This window comes from Orcinus orca, chromosome 2, assembly GCF_937001465.1.
Source record: "Orcinus orca chromosome 2, mOrcOrc1.1, whole genome shotgun sequence".
NCBI classification, from domain to species: Eukaryota; Metazoa; Chordata; class Mammalia; order Artiodactyla; family Delphinidae; genus Orcinus; species Orcinus orca.
The window spans coordinates 115,893,962-115,918,104 of NC_064560.1; the positions used below are offsets into that span (position 1 = coordinate 115,893,962).

Genomic DNA, 24,143 nt, shown 5'->3' on the forward strand with positions numbered 1-24,143 from the left:
AAATATAGTAATACCAAGAAAATAGGAGGGTATGTATGGTTTAGTAAGGTGAACAGGTAGTGATAGAAATTGTTTCGTACTGAAGTTTTTTTTTTTTTGTGGTACGTGGGCCTCTCACTGCCGTGGCCTCTCCCGCCGCGGAGCACAGGCTCCGGACGCGCAGGCCCAGCGGCCATGGCCCACGGGCGCAGCCGCTCCGTGGCATGTGGGATCTTCCCAGACCGGGGCACAAACCTGCGTCCCCTGCATCGGCAGGTGGACTCTCAACCACTGCGCCACCAGGGAAGCCCTGAAGTTTTTTTTTTGTGATAGCTTCAGTTCTCTCTCATCAGACCACTTAATTATTAATAATTCTTGTTGCAAGATATACTAATTAGATCTTTCCCTGGTCTTTGAAATGGCTTGAAAATAATAGATGTGAAAGTGAGTTGAAAATTCTGTGTTGTGTTTTGTGCTCTCCTACATATAGGTAGCTATATTTCACAGTTTTTTAAACTGGGAGGAATATTCCTTAGATGCTATAAATTGTTGAAGTAGGCTGAGGTATTTTGCTGAGGTTTTAGTGAAGCGGGAGGTGGAGAGGGAAGGTAAATTGAGCACACCCAGATTGCTATCCACATGAGTAAGATACTAAGTGATATCAGCTTGTACTTGTAAACATCGCAGAAGAGGTATTCTTTTTAAGTAGGACTAATATCAGTGCTTATTCTGAAGAGTGTTAGAAATCTACATTCTGGTTCTAGAATTGTGCCTTTTCCCAAACCTAGTTTACATACTGCATTTTTCCCTCCTTTTTTCTTTCTTACAGTCCAAGGTGCCCTGATCCTTGCAGAGCTGCTTTCAGCAGTTAAACGCTCACTGGCTCGAACCCTGGTCATCATAGTTAGTCTGGGATATGGCATAGTCAAGTAAGTATTAACTTCCTATATGGAAGAGCAAATTAAAATGCTGATTAAATTGAAACAGTGTTGCAGGTTTCCAGTGTAATTCTGAAAGAGTCGATATAAGAAATATTTCTGAAATCAAAGGTATCTGAAATATTGTAGATTTGTAAAAGTTGGAAAAATATTAGTGTTTCATTTTACTACTTAGAATTTAAGGAGCATCTGCAGGAAAACCTGCAGTATAGCAAATGACATGGAAACATCAAACTTTTAGAGTAAACTTATTGTGACTTTCCTCTTCCAAAGTATTCTTGCAAGTCATATTTTTTTAATGGGAAGAGCATTCTTGAGTGCCTTCTATATATTAGACATTCTAGGCCCTAGGGATACAGCAAGAAAACAAAAGACTTGGAGTTTACATTTGTGGACAGACTGGTGCACAGATAAAAATACGTGAGTAAAATAAAAATACGTGAATGAAAAATCTAATATGTCAGTGAGCAGATAAAGCAGGGAAAGCATATAGAGTTCTAGGCAGGAGGTGGAACTTTCATTTGTAAATATGGTGCTCAAGGAAGGCTTCACTTTGGCAGTTAAGCAAAGATCCAAGTTAGTGAAGAAGCTATATGTACACCAGGGGAAGAAATGTTAAGATGTGGTCAGATTCTTTTATATTTTGAAGGTAGATACAGTGGACTTTGCAGGTAGATAAAATGTGTGATGTGAAAGAGAAAAGGAATCAAGGATGATGCCAACTATTTTGATCTAGAATCAAGGATAATGTCAACTATTTTGATCTAAGCAAGTGGAAGGATGGAACTAACGTTTACTGAGTTCAGGAAGATCTTAAATGGAATAAGTTTGGAGTGGAGGCAGGATTAGAAGGTCAGTTAGATATCCAAATGAGGGAAGTAGGAGGGAGAAATTAAGGCAGAGATATAAATTTGGGAGTCATAAGGATGTAGCTGTTATTTAAAGCCATTAAGACTGGATGTGATCATCAAGGAAGTGAGTGTATACAGAGAAGAAGTCAAAGGACTGAGCCCTTGGACTATTATTATTTAGAAATCAATGAGGTGAAGTAGAATTAGGACAGAGGAAATTGAGTAGTGACCAGTGAAGTGGAAGACAAAGCTGAACACTGTTTCAAGGGGGGAGTGATTAATTGTGTCAAGTAAGAGGATTGAGAAGTGATCACTGGATTTAACTACATGGAGGATATTAGCAACCTTAAATGAGAACAGCTTTGATGAAGGGGGTAGGACAAAAAGCTTGATTGGAGTGAGTTTAAGAGAGAATAAGGGGAATTCTCTCTTAAATAGGGGGAGAGGAATTGGAGTTAGGTATAGACAGTTATTCAAGGAGTTTTGCTTTAAGTGGAATTAAAGAAATGGGGGACTTTAATTTTTTTAATTTATTCATTCATTTAAAGGAGTTTTGCTTTAAATGGGATTAGGGGAATGGGGGGTTCTCACTTTTAAAATGTATATATTCATTTAACATATGTGGTTGCCTCCTGTATGCCAGGCAGTATTCTGGGTTTCTAAGATAACACCATTGGGGAAATAAATTCCTGCTCATTTGCAGTTTTTCTAGCATATAACAAAATATAAGAACAAATATTGCTAAGGCTTAGGTAGACATGATTTAAGGCAGTGCACCTCGTAATGTAATGCACTGATGAATCACCTGGGGATCTTGTTAAAACGTAGATTCTGATTCAGAGGTACCTTGAGTATCAAGGATCTAAGATTTTTCCTCCTTGACACAGAAGCTACTCAGACTTTTCACATTTTGCTGGATTTTGAGCTTGATAACAGACTATTTAATGAGTTTCAATAAGATTTTGATTGTATTAAGGAATTGTTAACATTTTTAGATTTGATAATGATATTGTGGTTATGTTTTTTCAAAGTCCATATCTGTTTAAAAACATACGGAAATACATATAAATAAAAGGTAAGATCTAGGATTTGTTTCAGAATAGTGTGGGAGGATGGGCAGTGGATGAGATGTGCATGGGGCAGGATTAGATGGCTTTTGGGACTGGATGATGGTTTTATAGGGGTTCATTATACTATTGAATATGTTTCAGAATTCTCTGTAATAAAAAGTTTTTTTAAAAATGCAGTAACCAGGGACCGGATCTCAAGTTCTAGAGTTCACTGTCTTGATTTAAGACCATATGTGTGTTTGAGTTTTTCTCAGCTGAATCAAGTATGTCTGGCTTATATCTGTTAAGTTGTTGGCCTGCGTTAATCAACATGAGTTTTTGTTACTTAGCTTGTCTCGGGGTTTGTTGCATTTGTACTCATTTCTTTGCTTCCTCTTTAGGCCTCGCCTTGGAGTCACTCTTCACAAGGTTGTGGTAGCAGGAGCTCTTTATCTTTTGTTCTCTGGCATGGAAGGGGTCCTCAGAGTTACTGGGGTCAGTATTGCTTAATCAGAGTTTTTGTGGTCATTTCAGATATATAGTTTTTGTCTTGAGGAGGTTAATTGGAAATGTCTGTGGGCTTCTTTACTACTTCCTCTAAGTCACCTTTGGGCTGTGGTTTACCAAACGTATGTATAATTCATTTTTTCTTTTTAATCTATCTATTAGAGCTTCATAAATTTAATGTGTGATGGGGAATGAACACTTTCCCACCTGTCCCCAGATTACTGCTTATTTACTAGTTCCCCAGTGGGAAGCAGCAATGGAGCAGCTGGCTCCATTCTTGCGTAAGTGACAAACATTGTAATCATGCACTTGCTGGTTAATCTGATTTTTGTTTTAAAGTGACAGTGCTCTTTGCTTAATCAGCACTTGCATTTCAGAGGCTTTCTTAAAATTCAACTGACTATACTTTACATAATTATTTACAATTACATAATTATGCCTTTTGTTAGGGAAGGAAACCAAAGCACTGAGACATATGTGATAAAGAAATTTATGTTAGAGCTGGATTAATGTGAAGAAGTGGGCCTCCCTAGGTCATTCCAGTTATTTTCCTATTTATTTAAAAATTTCTGTCTGCAATAACTTGTTAGATTCAAGATGGTAAATGCTGTAAACTTTTCTCTCAATTAAACAGGGCTCAGTAAGTTTTGCAACAAATTGCCCCTTAAATGAAACACTTTATGGATGCAAATTTGGTTTTCAAACCACACTGTCCTCTGTATGTAATTTCCTTAGACTTTCAGCAACTTTAACCACCTGTCAATTTCATTTTCTTTCTTCTGCTGCTGTAGTATTTTTCTTATCCCTTGGCTTTGATAGTAAACCTGGCCCTCTCAGCAGTTGATGCATGTATTATTTTATGGATATCCTTTCAGTAATGCCCTGGTGATTGGGTAGTTAGGGTTAAATAAATAGCGTCTTAAACTTTATGAAAGCAAGCAGCATAGTTTTGGAGATAGATACTTGCCTTACATCTTATTTTGAAAAATACATTGTATATTACAATTCCAGAAATCAATAATTCTTAGTATATTAATGATGCAGTAATTTTAAATATGAGAAGGGTCTTTAGGACTTATAGCCAAAACCAAAATGATGGGAAATGATAGGATGGAATGGGAACTTATACTGCCATAAAGTTTTTGGTGTGATCGCTTCTTACCATCGATCTTAGGGTGCTAAGAACTCTATTAGCATGTTATAACTCTGTATTAAAAAACACTTATTAGTTAGCAGCACGTTTCATTGTACTGAGATTGTAATCAACAATTTGTGTGAAATGCTTATAGCTGTATATTATACATGATGGTTTGTCAGAAGGGAAGAATGATGCAGGTGCCAAATGTTACTACCTTTTTGTTTTCTTTCAGTTCAAATGCAAAACCACTCCAGATGATTATATAAATGCAGAATCTTGTGCTGGTTTCATCTCTGTTCCTCTCTGGACATCTCTTTTTTCACCACCTCTTTTTCTTTGTCTGCAGGCCCAGACTGATCTTGCTTCCTTGGCCTTTATCCCCTTGGCTTTCCTAGACACTGCCCTGTGCTGGTGGATATCCTTCTCATTGGATTCTTTGATGGCAGTCCATTTTCTCCTTTTTGGAGATGGGTTTCCATTGATCTTTCTGCAAAGATTTTTTTTTTTTTTTTAACAGTTTTGTTGATTACTCCTTAGTCTGGGATTAGGGTGTTTTTAGTCTAACAACCTGGGGCCTCAGGTAAGCAGTTTTTTTGGTTTTAATTTTTAAAATTGCATCAGAAATTGGTGACTGTGATCTGAGCACAAGATAAAAGCTTGTGGCTTTCCTTTTTTTTTTTTTAATGAACATTTCACTTTAATTTTGGACTTATTTGTGCACCCCACTTAGCGTTAGAATCACTGGCCGCTCTGCTCCTGACATTTCTTTCAGCCTCTAGGAATTATTAAATGCTTTGAAAATTATGAAAAGATTTTGATTCTTAAAATGTGGTTTGGGGACTACATAAGGTTGTTTGACTCTCTTAAAATTCTATGTAGGTTTAGCAGATTTAAATCCTTATGGGGTAAGTGTTTTATATCCCTGTTCAAAAGCTGACTTGGGATTGTCTGAAGGCTTCCACTCTTTGAAGTAAATATTGATTCATTTGCAGGTGAAGTCAGTCAGCATGTAACAGACAAATTTCTATTTAAGTAATCTTTTTCTCTTGCTTCTTAAAATTAAATACTGTTTATTAGGGACTTGGCCTATTGGATGAAGGATTTGGCTTTTGGGACTTTTATCCTTTTTTTTTTTTTTTAAATTTGTGTTGCTTTTTGTGTATTTGCTTCTATGTGCAATATTATTGTCTTGATAAACTGTTATAAATGGCTGAATGTAAACAAAATAATAATTTTATGGATTTGAGTAGATTATCATATATCAAAAATCTTTGAAATTGAAGTGTTCTTGCTTCAAATGGTCAAGCTTTTCCAGATCACTATCTTTCAAGTGTGCTTTGTGAACCTCTATAAATATTAGGAGGAGTGGAGAGAGGGAAGTGGGACTGGACCAAACAATGAGATAACCCAGTGTTTAGGTAGCAGCTTGTTAATAAGTCTTTGTCAAAGCACAGACCAAGCTCCACCTCATTCATTTTTGTATCTGCTCATTCTGAAAGTCAGACATGAGAGCAGATATCCTCTTCAGTAGTCATCAATTCCCTTCCTGTCTTCTGTGGCAACTTCTCCTTGGGAATAATGTTCTGAAAATGGAGAGTCATTACTTTTAGAGCCTAACTGCCAGGAATACTCAGCCAATTGTAATTGTACTGTCCTTTTAATTCAGGATTGATCTGGCAGCTGATGGCAGTTCTCTTAATATGGCACAAGGGGTCTAAGTGTAGAACTCTGGAAGGTTGTAGGCACAAGTGTATTTATGACCCTAGACTGGATTACCTGGGACAGTGAGAACAGAGCTACCTACCTTAAAGGAAGAGAGAAGATAATGCTGACTTCTCTTCCCTTACCTGTTACTCATTTTCATTTCATTTTCTTCCATTTGTCTTTCTTTTTCTTTTTGTTTCTCTAGAAAGCTGCTTCCTGTCTTTATTTCTCTTTTTAATATTTTCCTCTTTTTTCTTCTTATTTTTCTCCATTCTCATTTTATCCTGGTTCTGTCTTCTCTTCAGTATCTCATTGAAAATGAAGACTTTCTTATTAATCATGGTGAAGCTTGGGGTGTTTGTGAGATTGAGAATAAGAGAGCTGTAAGTCCTCTGGGATCCATAGCTCTATCATTATGACCCCAGATCCTCAGAAACTTGAGGATTAATTTAATAGCTTATGGTTTTTCTGAATGTTGATTTCCTTGACCTTCAAACACATATTTATTAGCCTGACTCAAACAATGAAGCTATTAAAACTTCGGAGGAACATTGTAAAACTCTCTTTGTACCGACATTTCACCAACACACTTATCTTGGCAGTGGCAGGTAAGTTGGGGACTTTCTTCCTGATATTTAAATGTGATCCTTTTAGAACAGAGATTCTTAACCTGAGAGGTTATAGGTGTGCTCTGTAAAATTACATAGAAAGGTTTTGTGCATTTTACTTGGGGAAGGGGTCTTTAGCTTTTGTCATTCTCCAAGGGGTCTGTGGTTCAAAAAAGATTGAGAACCATTTAGTTTAAGTATAATAGATGAAAATTAATTCAGCTGTTAGTATATCCTGTCTCCATTCTCTTTCTTGAGGCAAGTTAGCTTGAGTGCCATAGAGCATTCAGATTCCTTTTAGAAAACATTAATACTTATTTGGTTTTATTAAATAGCTATAGTATTTTAGGTTAGGGTACATTGCCATTATACTTCTTTTACGTATGTTACTAAGCATGCATAAAATATAGACATTAGGTAGACCATAGCCAAAGTAGGCTTATTTTCTGCCTTTTGGCCCTTGTAGCAGGAAAAGTGAAGTCTGGCCTGTGATTGGAACCAACAGTTATGTTTGTCGTGCAGTCATTTTATCAGCCTTTTTTTTCCCCATCTGACCAGCTAAAGAAAAATTAACATTAGTATACTAAGGATAAAGGAAGGGGAAAAATTGTATTATTGATATTGCTGGGAAAAGCCACGTTTCCAATAACTTCATTTCCAATTCTCAGGGTTACTGAAGTAGCCAGATAGTAAACAAAACTATTCTTTAAGTACAGAAAGGTTTGACAAGAGTACATGGGCCTTGTATAGAGTAATTAAGTAAATTTGTATTGAATAAATATGTTAAAATAACAGAAAGTGACGGTGATGTTTGGGGGTTAGGGATGTGGGGGATTCTACTTAACCAGAATTGGAGAATGTAATTGGGGATGTAAACCAACATTCATACTGACCAGGTTTTATATTTCCTCTTAGCATCTATTGTGTTTATCATCTGGACAACCATGAAGTTCAGGATAGTGACTTGTCAGTCGGTGAGTTAACAAACACATGCATTTAGGAATAGTGTACTGTTTGTTATACACAGACAATGATGTTGATGACAGTGGTAAGGTTTGTACCTTATAAAAAATTAGGGTTAGGGCTTCCCTGCTGGCGCAGTGGTTGAGAGTCCGCCTGCGGATGCAGGGGACACGGGTTCATGCCCCGGTCTGGGAAGATCCCACATGCCGCGGAGCCTGTGCTCCTCAACGGGAGAGGCCACAACAGTGAGAGGCCCACGTACCGCAAAAAAAAAAAAAAAATTAGGGTTAGGTCTCCACTCTGAGGGTTAGTATGCTTCTCTCCTCCTGAGTATTCTATATGTATCATATACTATATATACTAGTAGTTCAAGAGAATTTTATAAGTGATAACTACAGTCTGCCATAACCCAATTTTGCTTTAACTAAAAATTCTCAAATAAGAAATCCAGAGTCTTAAATACTAAGTATGTGTGAATAATGTTAATCTGAGTAAAAACCATGTCCTTAAGATCTGAGCACAAAGACTATGGCCAGTAGCATTTCTTTGGAGGCAGCTATGGCTCTGTTTTGGTAAAACTAAATAAATGAAAATGAAAATTATAAAAAATAACAACCTGATGTTACTTTCTCTTACCTTATATAAAAACCCTTCCCTAAAGATTCTCAGAGCTGTAATGAAGCATTGACAAGCACTCTGTTTGGTTAGTGCCTTTTCTTTAACAATGGTAATCACTACAAGGGAAGAAATTAGGTACATTCACTTTGTGCTTGGCGCAGTGCTTGTTAGCATATATAGCAGGCCCTTAGTAAATATAAGTTGAATGAATAAACAAGTAGTTCTTGTTCTATGCAAAGGGCTTTGCGAACAAAGGGTTAAGATAATGTATATAAATGTATTTTTTCCCCTTTTGGTAGGATTGGCGGGAGCTCTGGGTGGATGATGCCATCTGGCGGTTGCTGTTCTCCATGATCCTCTTTGTCATCATGGTTCTCTGGCGACCATCTGCAAACAACCAGAGGTTTGGGGATTCTTCTTATTTACGCTGCTAACCATGAATGGCCACGTTATCGATTGGGGTGGTTCAGTGGGTGACACTGTCAGGGCCATATCATGTAATGGAAACAGTACTCATTGGGTCTGGACTCAGGAAATTGGGTTCATGTCTCAGCTCTCCTATTAATGTGAGTTGTGTTTTTTGGCATGCTGCCTCTTTTCACCTCTCTGAACCTTAGTTTCCTCTTCATAAAAGAGGGGGAATTGATACCTATTGATATGAGGTCCCTTTCAGTTCTGACATCTTCTGTTAATATAAGTATTTGTATGGGTAAATAAGGGAGGTAGATAGATTGTGACAATTGTAATGAGAGTCTCACCTATCTAGTGTCCAGAAGGAAATAACAATTTCTATAGTCGGTAGCTTAGCTTATTTTGTAAAAACAGAGAGGGTAAAATGAAAACTTAAGTGACTGACTATGGAATAAAAATCAACATGTGAATTTGCTTTGTCTAACTATAGGCAAATCTCAGTTATTTACGAATTGGCTATCTTTATTTTGTTATTAGCCATGCCTTTATTTCCCTTCTTTTTTTCCCCCTCTTCATGTGCTTTTAGACAGTTAAGAACTTATATTATGCAGCTATACCACCGAAGAAGGAGAAGGATGAGATGATATAACTAAGGGTCTTGTGACCCTCCTTTACATTAATCTTTTTTTTTTTTTGTAGATAGACCTCTTGCAGATTTATTTCTGTGTCGTGTTATATATAGATATATGTATATATACTCTTTTTATTACAATATATCCCCTGCCCTTCCCCCACCAAATTCACAAAAGGGAGTATAAATCCTTCCAGGATTGCCATCAGGCTTTCTAAGATAGTCAGGGCCAAGAATGAACCATCTCACAACAGCCCAAGAAACAGCTGCCCTTAGGCTATGGAGTCATCAAAGCAGTAGCATCCCAGGACCAAGGTCAGGAAAGAGGAAAGGAAACAACAGCAGTGTGGCAGGATTCTGGGTTGAAAGTGTCCTAGACTTTCATCAATGACTCCTAGAAAGGCAGGCTGGCTCCCAGAACTCTCAGGATGGGAATAAAGGTGGGAGCCTTGTGGCTCTTCAGATGCTCCCCAAATAGCCTGGGGGCAGGGAGTAGGAGCTGGGGGTTAGGTATGCAGGGCTGGGGTGGTGGGAGAAGGAACACATGTGGGTTATGCTGAGGACATAGCAGCCCTGCCTACTCAATGACATATAATAAACAGGGACGGATGCTGGCTTCTAAAGAAATAGGGGAGAGAGCATGGCAGGGAGCAGGAGGGAACAATGGGACACATAAGAAAGTTAGGTACAGGACTTCCCTGTGGCTCAGTGGTTAAGAACCCACCTGCCAATGCAGGGGACACAGGTTTAACTCCTGGTCTGGGAAGATCCCACATGTCGCGGAGCAGCTAAACCCATGCACCACAACTACTGAGCCTGCGCTCTAGAGTCCGTGAGCCACAACTACTGATCCCGCACGCCGCAACTGCTGAAGCCTGCGTGCCTAGAGCCTGTGCTCTGCAATAAGAGAAGCCACCGCAATGAGAAGCCCTTGCACCGCAACAAAGACCCAACACAGCCAAAAATAAATAAATAAATTTATTAAAAAGAGAGAGAAAAGGGAAAAAGAAAGAAAGTCACATAAAACAAAAAGTACCAACAAAAACATGACTTGGGGGCTTCCCTGGTGGCGCAGTGGTTGAGAGTCTGCCTGCTGATGCAGGCTACACGGGTTTGTGCCCTAGTCCCGGAAGATCCCACATGCCGCGGAGTGGCTGGGCCCGTGAGCCATGGCCGCTGAGCCTGCATGTCCGGAGCCTGTGCTCTGCAACGGGAGAGGCCACAACAGTGAGAGGCCCGCATACTGCAAAAACAAAAACAAAAACAAACCCATGTACTTGCCTCCTCCCTTGGGAGTCGGGGAGAGAAGAAGGGAGGTGTGAAGGGTCATGAACCTAGGATTATCAACTGGTCAGGGGCACAAGAAAGCTCTCTGAGGACTCCTAAGGGGCAGGCAGATAGCTGGGGTCCCACAGTCCCAGGGAAGAAATGACAGTCCCTTCAGTTCAACCTGGACCAAATCTTGGTGCTCTGTCAGAGCCCCTTGCCCTTTGAGGCTTTCTCGCTGGGCTGGCACTGGTTGGTGCCAGGAGTTGGTTCCCTCAGCTCAGTCACGTGTTGCTCAGGTTCCTGAGATGTGGCTACATGGCTCACCTGCTCCTCAGTGCCTGACAGCACCACTTTGCTGCCCACTCACCACTCCTGCAGGGTTCAGGCAGTGGCACTGAGGTCCTGGTGCTGGATGTCAACCTCCAGTCTCTGGTTGGGCTGGTCGAGGGAGGCGAATCACGTCAGCGTACACGGCCTCAGTGACAGGGTCTTCCAGATGCCACATGTTCTGCAGGACAAGGGCCTCCAGTCGTACTGCATATAGGATACACTTGACTTTGGCAGCCAGGGTGACGATTGATAGATGCCAAAACTTACCCTTCTGAGCCTCTGTGAGTGGAGGAAGATTCTGGGCTTCAGCTAAGTGGTCAGCATGTGTCCTGTAAGCAAACACTGTGAGCAGCCGAAATGTGGAATGTGGAAGCAAAAGTCCCTCTCACCCACCTCTCTTCCAGCACACTGTGTGGGGCCACTGCTCTGTCACTTCCAGCAGCTGTTCCCAGCCTTTCCTGCCACCTCCCTCTACACTGATCTATTGATCTTCTGTTCACTTGCTAGCTATATCTATACATAAAATTTTTCCCTTTCTTTAGTCTTTTTTTTGTGTGTGTGGTACGCGGGCCTCTCACTGTTGTGGCCTCTCCCGTTGCGGAGCACAGGCTCTGGATGCGCAGGCTTAGCGGCCATGGCTCATGGGCCCAGCCACTCCGTGGCATATGGGATCTTCCCTGACCGGGGCACGAACCCGTGTCCCCTGCATCGGCAGGTGGACTCTCAACCACTGCGCCACCAGGGAAGCCCTCTTTAGTCTTTAAAAATTTTTTTTTGCTTTACCTCTCCTCTTCCTTTCTCCTTTTTTAAAAAGCATTGTGCCCACTCCCTATAACTCCAGTGTTAACAGCCCAATGTGATGTATCCTGCCACATTTTATTCCTTGTTCATATGTGGAATCTTTTACTCACTCAACAGTGCATAGTGGAAATGCCTTCCAAGACAACTGGTTTAAATTAAACTCATCTATTTTCATGGATGGCATTATATTACATAGTACAGATGTAGTATAGTTAATTAACTTGTTTCCCTGTTCATGGGCATTTGGACTATTTCCAGTTTGGTTGTTTTAGGGTCCCCAAGATCACTTTTTTTTCTTTTAATGTATCTATTTTATTTATTTATTTTTGGCTGCGTTGGGTCTTCTTTGCTGTGCGCTGGCTTTCTCTAGTTGCGGCGAGCGGGGACTACTCTTCATTTAGGTGTGCTGACTTCTCATTGTGGGGGCTTCTCTTGTTGTGGAGCACGGGCTCTAGGCGCTTGGGCTTCAGTAGTTGTGGCTCACGGGCTTAGTTGCTCCGCAGCATGTGGGATCTTCCCGGACCAGGGCTTGAATCCGTGTCCCCTGCATTGGCAGGCAGATTCTTAACCGCTGCCCCACCAGGGAAGCCCAAGACCACATATGTTTAAAAGGACTCATGAGACTCAGCATACAGTTGTACTTAGAGCAAAGGTTTAGGGACTTCCCTTTCCGTTTCCTTCAGGGAAAGGCTTTTAAAGACAAGAGTAAGGGAGCAGGGGTGTGGGGTGCATGATCAGCTTGTAGACATTCTTCTGATTGGTTAGAGGTGAGGTAATCCTGTCAGCCTTCTGGTTCCAACCAGTCTAGGATCTACAGGCTTTTGGCAGCACACAGTTAACTTCTTCCACCTGGTGTGGGTTTCAGTATCGGCAAAACAGCGCAAAGGATATGGCTCAGCATATTATCCATAGCCCTTAAGGAGGAACTAAAGGTCCTTGACTTGGTTTAATGGCTAAACTATTATTATTTTGTCTTGCTTGACTGTTTTCCTTTGCTTCTACATTTTCTCATTTCTCTGATTAAATTTATTCTTTGGAACTCGGGGAAGGTCTAGGAAGCTAAAGTTTTTCTAAAGACAGGCAGAGGGTTTGGGGCCAGGGAAGAGGGGTTATCCCAGGAAGGTCCCATAGGGTCTTGCTCGGTTACATACATTTATTTTTATACACTCGAATACCCCTATGCCTCATTTTTTTCTCTCATTGCACTTATTATCTTCTAAAATCTATATACTTTATTTATTACTTACTATCTATCTTCTCTTCCTATCCCCCAACCCTCAAACCAGATGTAAGTTCCATGAAGGCCAAAAACTATTCCTGGTTATATGGAGTTAGCCAAGCTGCAAAATCTGAGGGAATGGTCCCTATAAGACTGTCCTCACTTCTGATACACAGTTGCGAGTTCAAGGGTTTGCAAAACCGTCTCAGGTTTGATTATTCACTAAAAGGACTCAGAACTCACTGAAAGCTGTTATGTTGATGGCTATAGTTTATTACAGAAAAAGGGTAAAAATTAAAATCAGCCAAGGGGAGAGACTTACAGTACAGAGTCCGGGAGGGGTCCAAATGCGGCATTTCCAGTTGTCTGCTCCCATGGAGTCACAGATGGTGTTCCCTCCTCCTGGTTGCAGTGTGTGACAGTACACACTGAGTATTGCCAACCAAGGGAAACTCACCCGAGCCTTTGGTGTCCAGAGATTTTACTGGGGCTCGACCACCTACTATCTGTGTGGCTGAACTTCAGTCTCCAAGGAGGGCCTGGAGGTCAGGCTTATCTTTAGTTGCTAGTTCCTCTGGAGGCCAGAAGTAATATTGTGTGCCCCAGAGACCTTGTCACAGGTCACACTGTTAGACTGTCCTGTGGCCAGAGCCAAACTGGGTGACCAGAGACACTCCCATCATGCAGGACATGCCAGGGGCATAGAGATCACCTCTCAGTAGTCAAGGGCAAAACCAGTCCTCCCTTTGTGTACACAAGGTTAAATTTTCACTACACACTGGCACATAGCAGATGCTCAGTACATATTAGTGAGTGGCCTTGAGATTGCTGGGTTATAGGGTATGTGTATTTGTAATTTTTAAAGTATGACCAGATTGTATTCCAAAAAAAATCTGAAACAAATTGCGTATCTACCAGCAGTGGTATGAGGAGCTCTTTCCTCTTCCCTTCTTCTACACTCCCATTATTTTATTTAATTTTTGCAGATCTGATGGATGAGCGTTAATATTCAGTGTTACTTTTATTTGCATTTAAGACTGAGCTAGCTTTTTGTGTCTTTTATATGTTTACCGTCAGTTACGTCAATCAGCTTTTTATATCTTTGGCTATTTTTTTATTGCCTTGTTGATCATTTTTGTATTGATTTGTAGGAATTCCTAATATATTTTAGATGCCAATATTCTAGATATTTCCAATGTTCAAGTATTCCAGATATTTTCTCCTAGTTTGATTATCTTTGAACTTTTTTTTAGTGATGTTTTTGGTTATAGAAAAACTCAAAAATGTGGAGTCAAATTTGTCATTTTTTTTCCTTCACAGATTATACATTTTGTGTTCTAAGAAAATTATTTCCTACCTTGAGGTGGAGTCATAAAGTTCTTCTATAAGTTTTAAAAAAATTTCACAGTTGAGCTTTCATTCATAAAGAGTATGTTTGTTTATAGGTTCTCTTGTCCCTTTTGCTCTCATCCTGCTCAGTAGCACATTGTCTTAATCTTAATTATCTTAGCTTCCTGATAAATCTTGTATCTCCAGGGCCTAAACCGCCCTCCCCCTTAATCTTCTTTTTAAAAAATATACTTTGTTATTGGGTCTTTGCTTTAAAAAAAAAAAAGAAAATCAGCTTATTTGTTTAATTCTAGGAAAACCTTATGAGATTTTGATTGGAATCTAATTAAGGTTAATGGATTAATTAGGGAAATTTTGTATCTTTTTGATAATCCCATCCTTGAATGTGTTATCTCTCCATTTTTCAATCCTTTCAGTGCCTCGGTTATGTTTTATAACTTTAAATGTGTTTTTTAAAAACCTTTGTGGATCTTATGGATGCAACCTCTTTTAAAATAATAATTTAGGCTTTTCCAATTATGTAGGAATGCTATTGATTTTTGTATATCACATCCATTAACTCTCCTGTGTTACCTTGTTCTAATAATTTCTAGATTTTCTCATTAGATTGGTTATTATCTCAAATTAATAGTCTTCCTGTCTCATTTCTGATTCTTGTGTTTGCTAGGCCTTCCTGTATAATACTGAATAGAGGAAATGAGAGTGGGCCTCTTCATCTTATGCTGACTTTAAAATAAATGCATCTCAAGGATCACATTGACTTTGATATTTACTGTGAATTTTTTTTTTTTTGTGGTATGCGGGCCTCTCACTGTTGTGGCCTTTCCCATTGCGGAGCACAGGCTCTGGACACGCAGGCTCAGCGGCCATGGCTCATGGGCCCAGCCGCTCCGTGGCATGTGGGATCTTCCCGGACCGGAGCACGAACCAGTGTCCCCTGCATCAGCAGGCGGACTCTCAACCACTGCGCCCATAACTCTGAATTTTTGTTAGTTAACCTTTATCAGGTTACAGGTGTTCCCTATTATTGCTAGCTTATAAGGAGTTTTATCAGGTAAGGGTGATTTTAAAACAAAGTAGAGTGAAAATAATAGGCAACAGTAAAATGGAAAGTGCAGAATGAGTTCAAAGCTAAAGCATTCTAGGAATTACCTATCTGGTAGCTGCTTTGCTGAATCTCTTATAAGTTGTGAAGGAAAGATAACAGATATTCCAGATCAGGCCTTCATCTTCTCAGCTCCCCACTTAGGAATTGAGATTTTAAATTACTTGGAACACAACAAGGTCAGGCTTTCCCAATCATAACTACCAATTTGAAGTCTGAAATTTTGAATTACAAGAGAATTTACTTACCCCCGTGTGATACATATGCTTATAAGTGAACATTTATTGAGTGCTTACTGTGAGGTATTGTTCTAAGCACTCTATTTGAAATGACTTACCTGCTTTTTTCATTACCTCTATAAGTAATGTTCTGTTATTATTCCCATCTACAAATGAGGAACCTGGGGCACAGAGAGAATAGGTAACTTGTGTAAGGTCACAAGTAGTCTGTGGCTGAGCCTGCACTCATAAATATGATACTGTCCTGCTTCTCTCTTGTTAATAGCGGCAATTGAGAGCTTTCTGAAGGGGAAGAATTACTTTATTATTCACTAAACTGATGTAATGAATGACTATAATAGAGGTTTCAATAATTAGTCCTGTAAAATCCAGATAGTGGAGTAGTTTTTTTTAGTTTTTTAAGTTTCTCCTTCTGTTACCTTTGTTCTGTCAGGTTTGCCTTTTCACCATTGTCTGAGGAAGAGGAGGAGGATGAACAAAAGGAACCTATGCTGAAAGAAAGCTTTGGTAGTGATAAAATTCACCTTTTGTGCTTTAAATATTCTTTTCTGGTTTTTAGAAATAGAGTAAAAGAAGTATAACATTTTGAGTATCAAAATCAAGAAACTTTGATGCATGTATTTATTCTTTTACAACATGTTCTTCAGTTTGATATGCAGTGAAGTTAGGGGGAAGTGAAAGTAAGGGTATGAATCTTTAGATGAAACCATGTTCAGTAAATAATGGCACATTAAATGTCCAGTTTACTTGCTAGAGATGGGCTGAAAACTTGACTTTGAACTTTGCAGCACAAATGTAAAGATGGAAAAACTTATCTGTAGTATAATTTAGTGTCAGTAAGCTTAAAATAAAGCTCTGAATCCATTTTTGCTATCAATGCTGGTCTACTGACCTAGTTAACCAGTGTATTTTTTTTTCTTCTACAGAAGGAATGAAAATGAGAAGTACCAAACAAGAACCAAATGGAAATAGTAAATTAAACAAAGCAGTAAGTATGACTTCTTTTTTTTTTTTTTTCCCCCTGTCCTCTAGCCCTTGGTGGAGCTCAGCAGTTATGTACAGGCCTTAATGATTTTTTACCTATGCTGTAATTAACATTTTTAAAAACAGAGATAGCAAGAGATTCTGTCTAGGACCTAGTAATCTTTTAACTAGATGGTTTGCTGCTATGTCCTGAAAAGGTTCCAGACCATTCTGATGGTTCTGTTTAATGGTTTTCATCAGTGAAATCATAGCCCCATTAATAATCTAAGGTGATCTTTTTTGTAGTAAAGATGATTTTTTCAAAACTACAATGAGGTATCACCTCACACCGGTCAGAATGGCCATCATTAAAAAGTCTACAAAAAAAAAAAGTCTACAAATAACAAATGCTGGAGAGGGTGTGGAGAAAAAGGAACTCTCCTACACTATTGGTGGGAATGTAAGCTGGGGCAGCCACTATGGAAAACAGTATGGCGGTTCCTCAAAAAACTAAAAATAGAGTTGTCATATGATCCAGCAATTCTACTCCTGGGCATATATCTGGACAAAACTGTAATTCAAAAAGATACATGCACCCCTATGTCCATAGCAGCACTGTTCACAATAGCCAAGACATGGAAACAGCCTAAATGTCCATCAACAGATGAATGAATAAAGAGGATGTGGTACATATATATACCACGGAATACTACTCAGCCATAAAAAAGAATGAAATAATGCCATTTGCAGCAACATGGATGGACTTAATCTCTGTCATACTAAGTGAAGTAAGTCAGAAAGAGAAAGACAAATACCATATGATAACACTTATGTGTGGAATCTAAAATATGATACAAATGAACCTATCTACAAAACAGAAAAAGACTCACAGACATAGAGAATAGACTTGTGGTTGTCAAGGCCGGGGGTGGGAGAGGGAAGGATGGGGAGTTTGGGATTAGCAGATGCAAACTATTATATATAGGATGGGTAAACAACAAGGACCTACTGTATAGCACAGGGAATGCTACTCAATACTCTGTAATGACCTATATGGGAAAAGAATCTAAAAAAAGAGTGGATATATGTATATGTATAACTGATTCACTTTGCTGTACACCTGAAACTAAATCAACTATACTCCAATAAAAATTTTTTTTTAAATCCTGTGATAAACCATAATGGAAAAGAATATGAAAAAGAATATATATGTGTATAACTGAATCACTTTGCTGCGCGGTAGAAATTAACACAGCATTGTAAATCAACTGTATACTTCAATTATTATTATTTTTTTTTTGCGGTACGCGGGCCTCTCACTGTTGTGGCCTCTCCCGTTGTGGAGCACAGCCTCCGGACGCACAGGCTCAGCGGCCATGGCTCACGGGCCTAGCCGCTCCGCGGCATGTGGGATCTTCCCGGACTGGGGCACAAACCTGTGTCCCCTGCATCGGCAGGCGGACTCTCAACCGCTGCGCCACCAGGGAAGCCCTGTATACTTCAATTTTTTAAAAAAATCAAGAGTTTTTCAGTCAGCTTTTTTTTCCTCAAGAACTGTGCATTCACTCTGCATTTAAAAGGGCTTTAGAATTTATCTCAGTTTTAAGGAGCAAAGCTTACATGAAGCAAAAACTCTAGGTATTAGATTACTGAGAAGAAAGCGTTTACGGATGTAGGATATCATTTTATATTTCATTCATATAGTTTAGTTTTTTAAATTAAATTATTTGACTTTTCTGTTATTTGTCCTGTTATGTGAATATACTAGTTCAGAGTGACAAGAGACTAAATTGAGACCTCTTTAGATTGTTACTTGAGATGTATATTTTGGTGCATTTTGGTAACATCTGGCATTTATATGTTCTCAGCAGGAAGATGATTTAAAGTGGGTAGAAGAGAATGTTCCTTCATCTGTGACAGATGTGTAAGTTTTTGAATCCTTACCACAAGAATCCTTTTTCACAGTTAGTATTACTTTTATTATTTTAAATGAATGAGCTGAAGAGCATAGTAATGAGAATGCTTGTAGTTAACTCTAGAAGTAAAAGGTTAAATTACTGAAATAATTTGAAGTGTTAAAAATATTAAAAAGATGTTAGAAAATAAAGACCAGGAATGATATACAAACAAAAATAATCCAGATTATTCATTCAGATGACACTTCTGCTCAGAAAGGTTTAGCTATAGGTCTTCCTGAAATCAGTGGGATAATCCTTTTGGAATTTTTGAGTTCCTTTCCATGCCTATAATTTTAATTAAACATTGTTCCTATTAAAGTCCATACAATTCTAGTAACTGTGATTTTTTTTTTTTTTTTGTATTTGCTTTTTCTTTTCCTGAAATGTCTTCAATGGGATGCAAATCTTAGGTAGTTACAAAAACTTTAAATTGTAGTCATTATTCACTGTCCTTTTTGAACCATTTATGGCTTTATTTTACATTGTTTAGTTTGTTTTTCTCTCTGCAGAGCACTTCCAGCCCTTCTGGATTCAGATGAGGTTAGTAATTAAATCATATGCACATAAACTATGGGTCTGGTGGCTTAAGTCTTCTGTTCAAGGAGATTTATTTATATGACTCGGTAATGGACTGATGAACTATAGTTGGTATAGTTGACAAAGGATGAAAAGAGAAATACTAATATTATAACTAAAATATTCAAGAATGTTTCCTTTCTGTACATGTCCTCCTTTTATTTCTTACAAAGTGTGGTCAGACTTGAGAATGTCTTTGTTTAAATTGGGTAGCCGGTACCGTACTCTTCCACTAATTCCTTTGTCTTTAAGAAATTCAAATTTAACCCTTATCTAGTCTAGGCAAAAATAATAAAGAAAAGTTGGGGCTTCCCTGGTGGCGCAGTGGTTGGGAGTCAGCATGCCGATGCAGGGGACACGGGTTTGTGCCCCGGTCTGGGAGTATCCTACATGCCGCGGAGCGGCTGGGCCCGTGAGCCATGGCCGCTGGGCCTGCGCGTCCGGAGCCTGTGCTCCGCAGCGGGAGAGGCCACAACAGTGAGAGGCTCATGTACAGCAAAAAAAAAAAAAAAAAGTTATTTTAATTTACCTACTATGCAGTGTTACCTGTGTCACTGTCCTCCAGATAATAAGGATAATTAGTACCTCTAATGTTTATGTTGATTATTAGTCTTTTAATATGGCTCCATACACTTTATCTAGAAGATTTCACATGAGGTTTTATGTAAGAATTGCAGTCTGAGTTCGTGGAAACCACTTCTAGACGTGTTCTGAATGTTTAGGTTATTCTAGAGTGACGATTTCAGAAAGCCTTTTAAAAGCCTCTGCCCAATTGTGACTTACTGTGTTGGATTGACTGCTAAAAAATGGTCACTTCTCACTGACCTGCTGTGTGGTGCAGTACACAGTGTCAGATTTCTTAGCTGTTGCATGCATTGAGATAATTGAGAACTCTACCTTTCAGACAAGCCTTTGCTTTTTGTGGTATGTTCTGCAGTTCCTAGATCTTTCTCTTGGGAGCCATCTTCTGCTAACAGTTTGCCTTCAGGGTATCCCGTTGGCTCCAACTCTCCAGAAACGCATATTTCAGCCAGAGGAGGCTGAGTATGTGAAACCCAGTTGTGCTGTTTATGGGAATATGGGTTTATTGTAGTACTTTTGGTGGCACTGAATTCATCTGTTTATATTTTCCTGTGTGAAAAAATGATTTAAGAACTGAAAAAGAACAATGAATTACAAGAGAAACAAATTAAATAAAGGACTAGGAATCAAAACAGCATCAGACTCTTCAACAATGTTGGAAGCTAGAAGATAATAGAACAATGTCTTTGAATTCTGAGAAAAATTATTTTCAAACTAGAATTCTGTGCTCAACTATCAATATAAGGGTAAAACAAAGATGTTTTCAGTCATGCAAAAACTAAAATAATTGACAGCCTATGTGTGCTTTCTCAGGAAAGTATTAGAAAATGTTATTCATAAAATGAGGGAACTAAAAAGAGAAAGACTTTGGATCCAGGAAGTAAAGGATCCGACACAGAGAGGCAGGGATGAATTCCTAGGGTGATGTAAGAAATTCTCAGAGTGTGACAGCTGGGAAACAAGTTTGGAGAACAGCTAGTCCGGAATGGAGCGGGAGAACAGAGAGCTTCAGGGACGAGTATTTCTAAGGGAAAAAACCTGAAAAGGATAGATAATCTGATGTAATTGATTATATTGAAAAGGGATTTACAGTTCTGTCAGAGTTTGGGATAAATTTGTTATAGGTACTTAGCAAATGAAGCAAAGGAAAAATGAAAAAATACTCTAAGGTAAAATTACTATAATTACTGTGAAATTTAATAGTATTACATTAATTTTCTCAATTGAAATGGCATACTATAAATACTATTTTATAGTCAAATGTAATTTTTTTACGATTTAAAAAAATTATGGTGAAAAACACGTAAAATCTACCATTCTAACCTTTCTCAAGTGCAAAGTGTTGACTTATATGCACATTGCTTTGCAACAGATCTCTAGAACTTTTTCATCATATGTAATTTTAGTCAGCATATTTCATTGTAAGGATATACTATAGTTTGTTTATACAGTCCTATATTTTGAGTGTTGCAGTGGAGATGCTAGTGGCTAAATCTTTGCCCACATCCTTGACTATTTCATTAAGTTAAATTCCTGAATCAGAGGAGGTACACATTTTTATTAAAGCTTAAGTGACTCTAAAACATACAGTTCCCTTTGATTTGTGGTTTGTTGTCCAGAAGCCTAGAGGTTTTGCTTCAGTTAATCTTGGGACTTGGACATCTGTGTGTATCAAAATCTTTATAGATGGTTAGGAACCGTTGCTCTAAATATTTAATGACCATAAGCAAGTACTTATAGAAAATGTGTGTGTGGTCATCTTTGGAAAAGATATTTGGAATGTAGACCATTTAAAATTAATATACTTAGCATAACCGTTTTCCCCCTAGGAACGAATGATCACGCACTTTGAAAGGTCCAAAATGGAGTAAAGAATGGGAAGATTTGCAGCTGAAGATGGCTAGTATCTGGGAAGAGATCAGCTTCTGTGTTAGTCTTTACACTGCTCCATGGGATTAAAGGAGGCAATGACATCCTGATCTGTTCCTTGATCTTTGTGCATTGGAGCTGGCGAGAGGTGTTGGAACAAGGAGAACATTCTATTGAAAACAAGGTCATAGGATGAGAAAAATCTACAAGTTTTTTATTTGCAGCATTGATGCCCCTTTCCCTCCCACACCCTGACATGGATGTTTATGCAACTTGTGTATGTTGTTCCTAAACCTTCTATAATGTTTAAATTGTTTAATCTGTCAAACTAAAAAATTTAACATCTTCTGAAGAACTGTGACATCAACACCATAATAAGTAATATCCAGGAGCAACTGCCTGTAATTTTAATTTATTTAGGGAGTTACATAGGTGATGGGGGAAATTGTTAATTATTTTTGCATTTCCTGGGAAGCCAAGGTTAAATCTTGCAGAGGTAGTTTTGAGAAAAAGGAGTCCTTCTGCATTAAGGAGCCATGGTTCTAACAATGATTAAAAGAACAACCAAAAAAAAAAAAAAAGAAAGAAAGAAAGAGAGAGACTGTTACAGTGTGATTTAGATCATTTGAAAAAGCAAAATCAAGTGCAATTTTGTTTACAAACGGTGTATATTAAAGATTTTTCTATTTCAGATGTACTTTAGAGAGAAATATTAGCTTAACTCTTTTGACATCTGCTATTGTGACACATCCCATTGCTGGCAATGTGGTGCACACTCCAGAACTTTTAACTACTGTTTTGTAAGCCTTCAAGGGCAGCATTGCAGAGTCCTAGGCAATGCTTTGCTTGTCTTCATGCCTTTTACTGGGTGTTGCACTAGATGCAGAAAGGCACTCCGTCGTAAGTGCATGTGAGTGAGCACCCTGTTAAAGGGATTATAATGCTTCAGAAGCAGGAGCTAATACAAAGGAAACAGGTCCTTCTGGCTTAAACAGTTTTTTCTGCATGAAATAGTGTGGAGGCCCTGGACTGCTGCTCATTCTTTAGGATCGACTGTTCTTGTATCTGGTGTTGGTTTAGGGATGGTTTATAAGAAACATCACAAGGTGATGGGATTCATTTGAAGCACTATATTTGTTTGAATGATTTTGTCCAATTTTGCCTTCCCAAGATTTTTTGTTCTACATAGAAAGTTCATGCCACTTTTTAATATTAAAAAATTTTAACAAAATTGATATCTTTTTCTCACTTTTTCTCCAGACTTTCTTTAAAGACCCTTCTTTCTCCCAAACTCTCTCCTGTAGAATTTTCCTTCCATGGTTTTTATTCTATGTTGTCTTATTTTCCGCTCAAACCAGTGACCACACTACTACAATCTTCACTAAAGTGTTAAATATTTATGTAACATTTCTCTATAGTTGTTTGGTATGGTGATTAACAACAACAAAATATCACCTAGATAGTATCTCTAAGAAACAATATGAAGAACTGACTATTCTCAGGTTAACCCATTTGCAAAAGGCTGGTGTTAACTTCGTGTGCTTGTTCTTCTACAGTGAAACTTAGCAAGTGAACAGTAGCATAATGCAGCAGGATAGTTGGTCAAATATTTTTCGAGACTGGTTAGATATTAACTTGAGACTAGGCTAAAAAAAAAAAAAAAAAAACCCACCCCGGCCATGTCATGTGGCTTGCAGGGTCTTAGTTTCCTGACCAGGAATTGAACCTGGGCCTTGGCAGTGAAAGTGCCAAGTCCTAACCACTGGACGACCTGGGAATTCCCAAGAACCTGTTGTTTTAAGCAGGAGTGTATAGCACAAATTCTATAGGTTGATTATTCTTTCTGCTTTCTCTTATGGCTTCTTGTGTTACTTTGCTTGGTTATAGTGTATCAGTTCCTAGAAGAGGTTCAGAAGGAATTTGTAGTATCACACTGACCTGTTACCGTAGAGTTTACATTGTTTATTTTGGTCTTGGTCCTTGGGTCTGGAACTACAAGGTATTCGGCCTTCTTCTAGCACAGCAGCTGGTAATTCTAAATTTTCCAATTAAGTTTCTGTAGTGAAAACCAGCCACAAGATTTGTTTAGCAATTTTTCTGTTTCTTACTACTTGAAAATATTTCATTTGATTATCAGAAACAGCATTTGATAAAGATGGGACAGTATTCCTAATTTACAGATGAAGAGACTGTAAAAGTGACCAGGGCCAGTCAGTGGGTTTTTGTTTTTTAACACCTTACATCATAGACTCACTCCTTTTTTCTTTTATATTTTGCTTTAAACCAAATGCTTAATTTTATGACATGTCTGCTGTTTTCTTGGGGCTAAACTGCCAGATACAGATCATTCTTGCATTGGTTCTCAAACTTTAAAGTTCATGGACTCTCCTTGGGGACTTATTAAATGATTACTGGACTCCCCACTCCACAGTTTTTGAGTCAGTAGGGCTGGAATGAGGTCTGAGATTGCCTAACAAGTTCCCAG

The 24,143-nt window shown here is 38.7% G+C and overlaps 1 protein-coding gene and 1 pseudogene across 12 annotated transcripts in view; one reads left to right on the top strand and one right to left on the bottom strand.

Annotated features, from left to right (window-relative positions):
- The window catches only part of TMEM87A (transmembrane protein 87A), a 96,118-nt gene extending 73,225 nt beyond the window's left edge, over positions 1-22,893 (top strand). For 2 of the 12 annotated variants that reach the window (XM_049706445.1, XM_033435704.2), the window contains 11 exons: positions 809-908; positions 3,219-3,312; positions 4,695-4,877; positions 6,666-6,774; positions 7,690-7,748; positions 8,655-8,758; positions 16,144-16,217; positions 16,637-16,698; positions 18,542-18,597; positions 19,141-19,171; positions 21,619-22,893. In XM_049706445.1, coding sequence (XP_049562402.1) covers positions 809-908; positions 3,219-3,312; positions 4,695-4,877; positions 6,666-6,774; positions 7,690-7,748; positions 8,655-8,758; positions 16,144-16,217; positions 16,637-16,698; positions 18,542-18,597; positions 19,141-19,171; positions 21,619-21,660 — 914 coding nt within the window. In that variant the 3' untranslated portion in view covers positions 21,661-22,893. Of the gene's footprint in view, positions 1-808; positions 909-3,218; positions 3,313-3,486; positions 4,199-4,694; positions 4,878-6,665; positions 6,775-7,689; positions 7,749-8,654; positions 8,765-16,143; positions 16,218-16,636; positions 16,734-16,843; positions 17,066-18,541; positions 18,598-19,140; positions 19,172-21,618 lie in introns of those variants that run through there. The other 10 variants (XM_033435705.2, XM_049706444.1, XM_004273956.4 and 7 more) reach the window with 10 other exon arrangements.
- LOC117202929 (COP9 signalosome complex subunit 7a-like) lies at positions 10,838-15,821 on the bottom strand (annotated as a pseudogene).
- Positions 22,894-24,143: the final 1,250 nt, after the last annotated feature.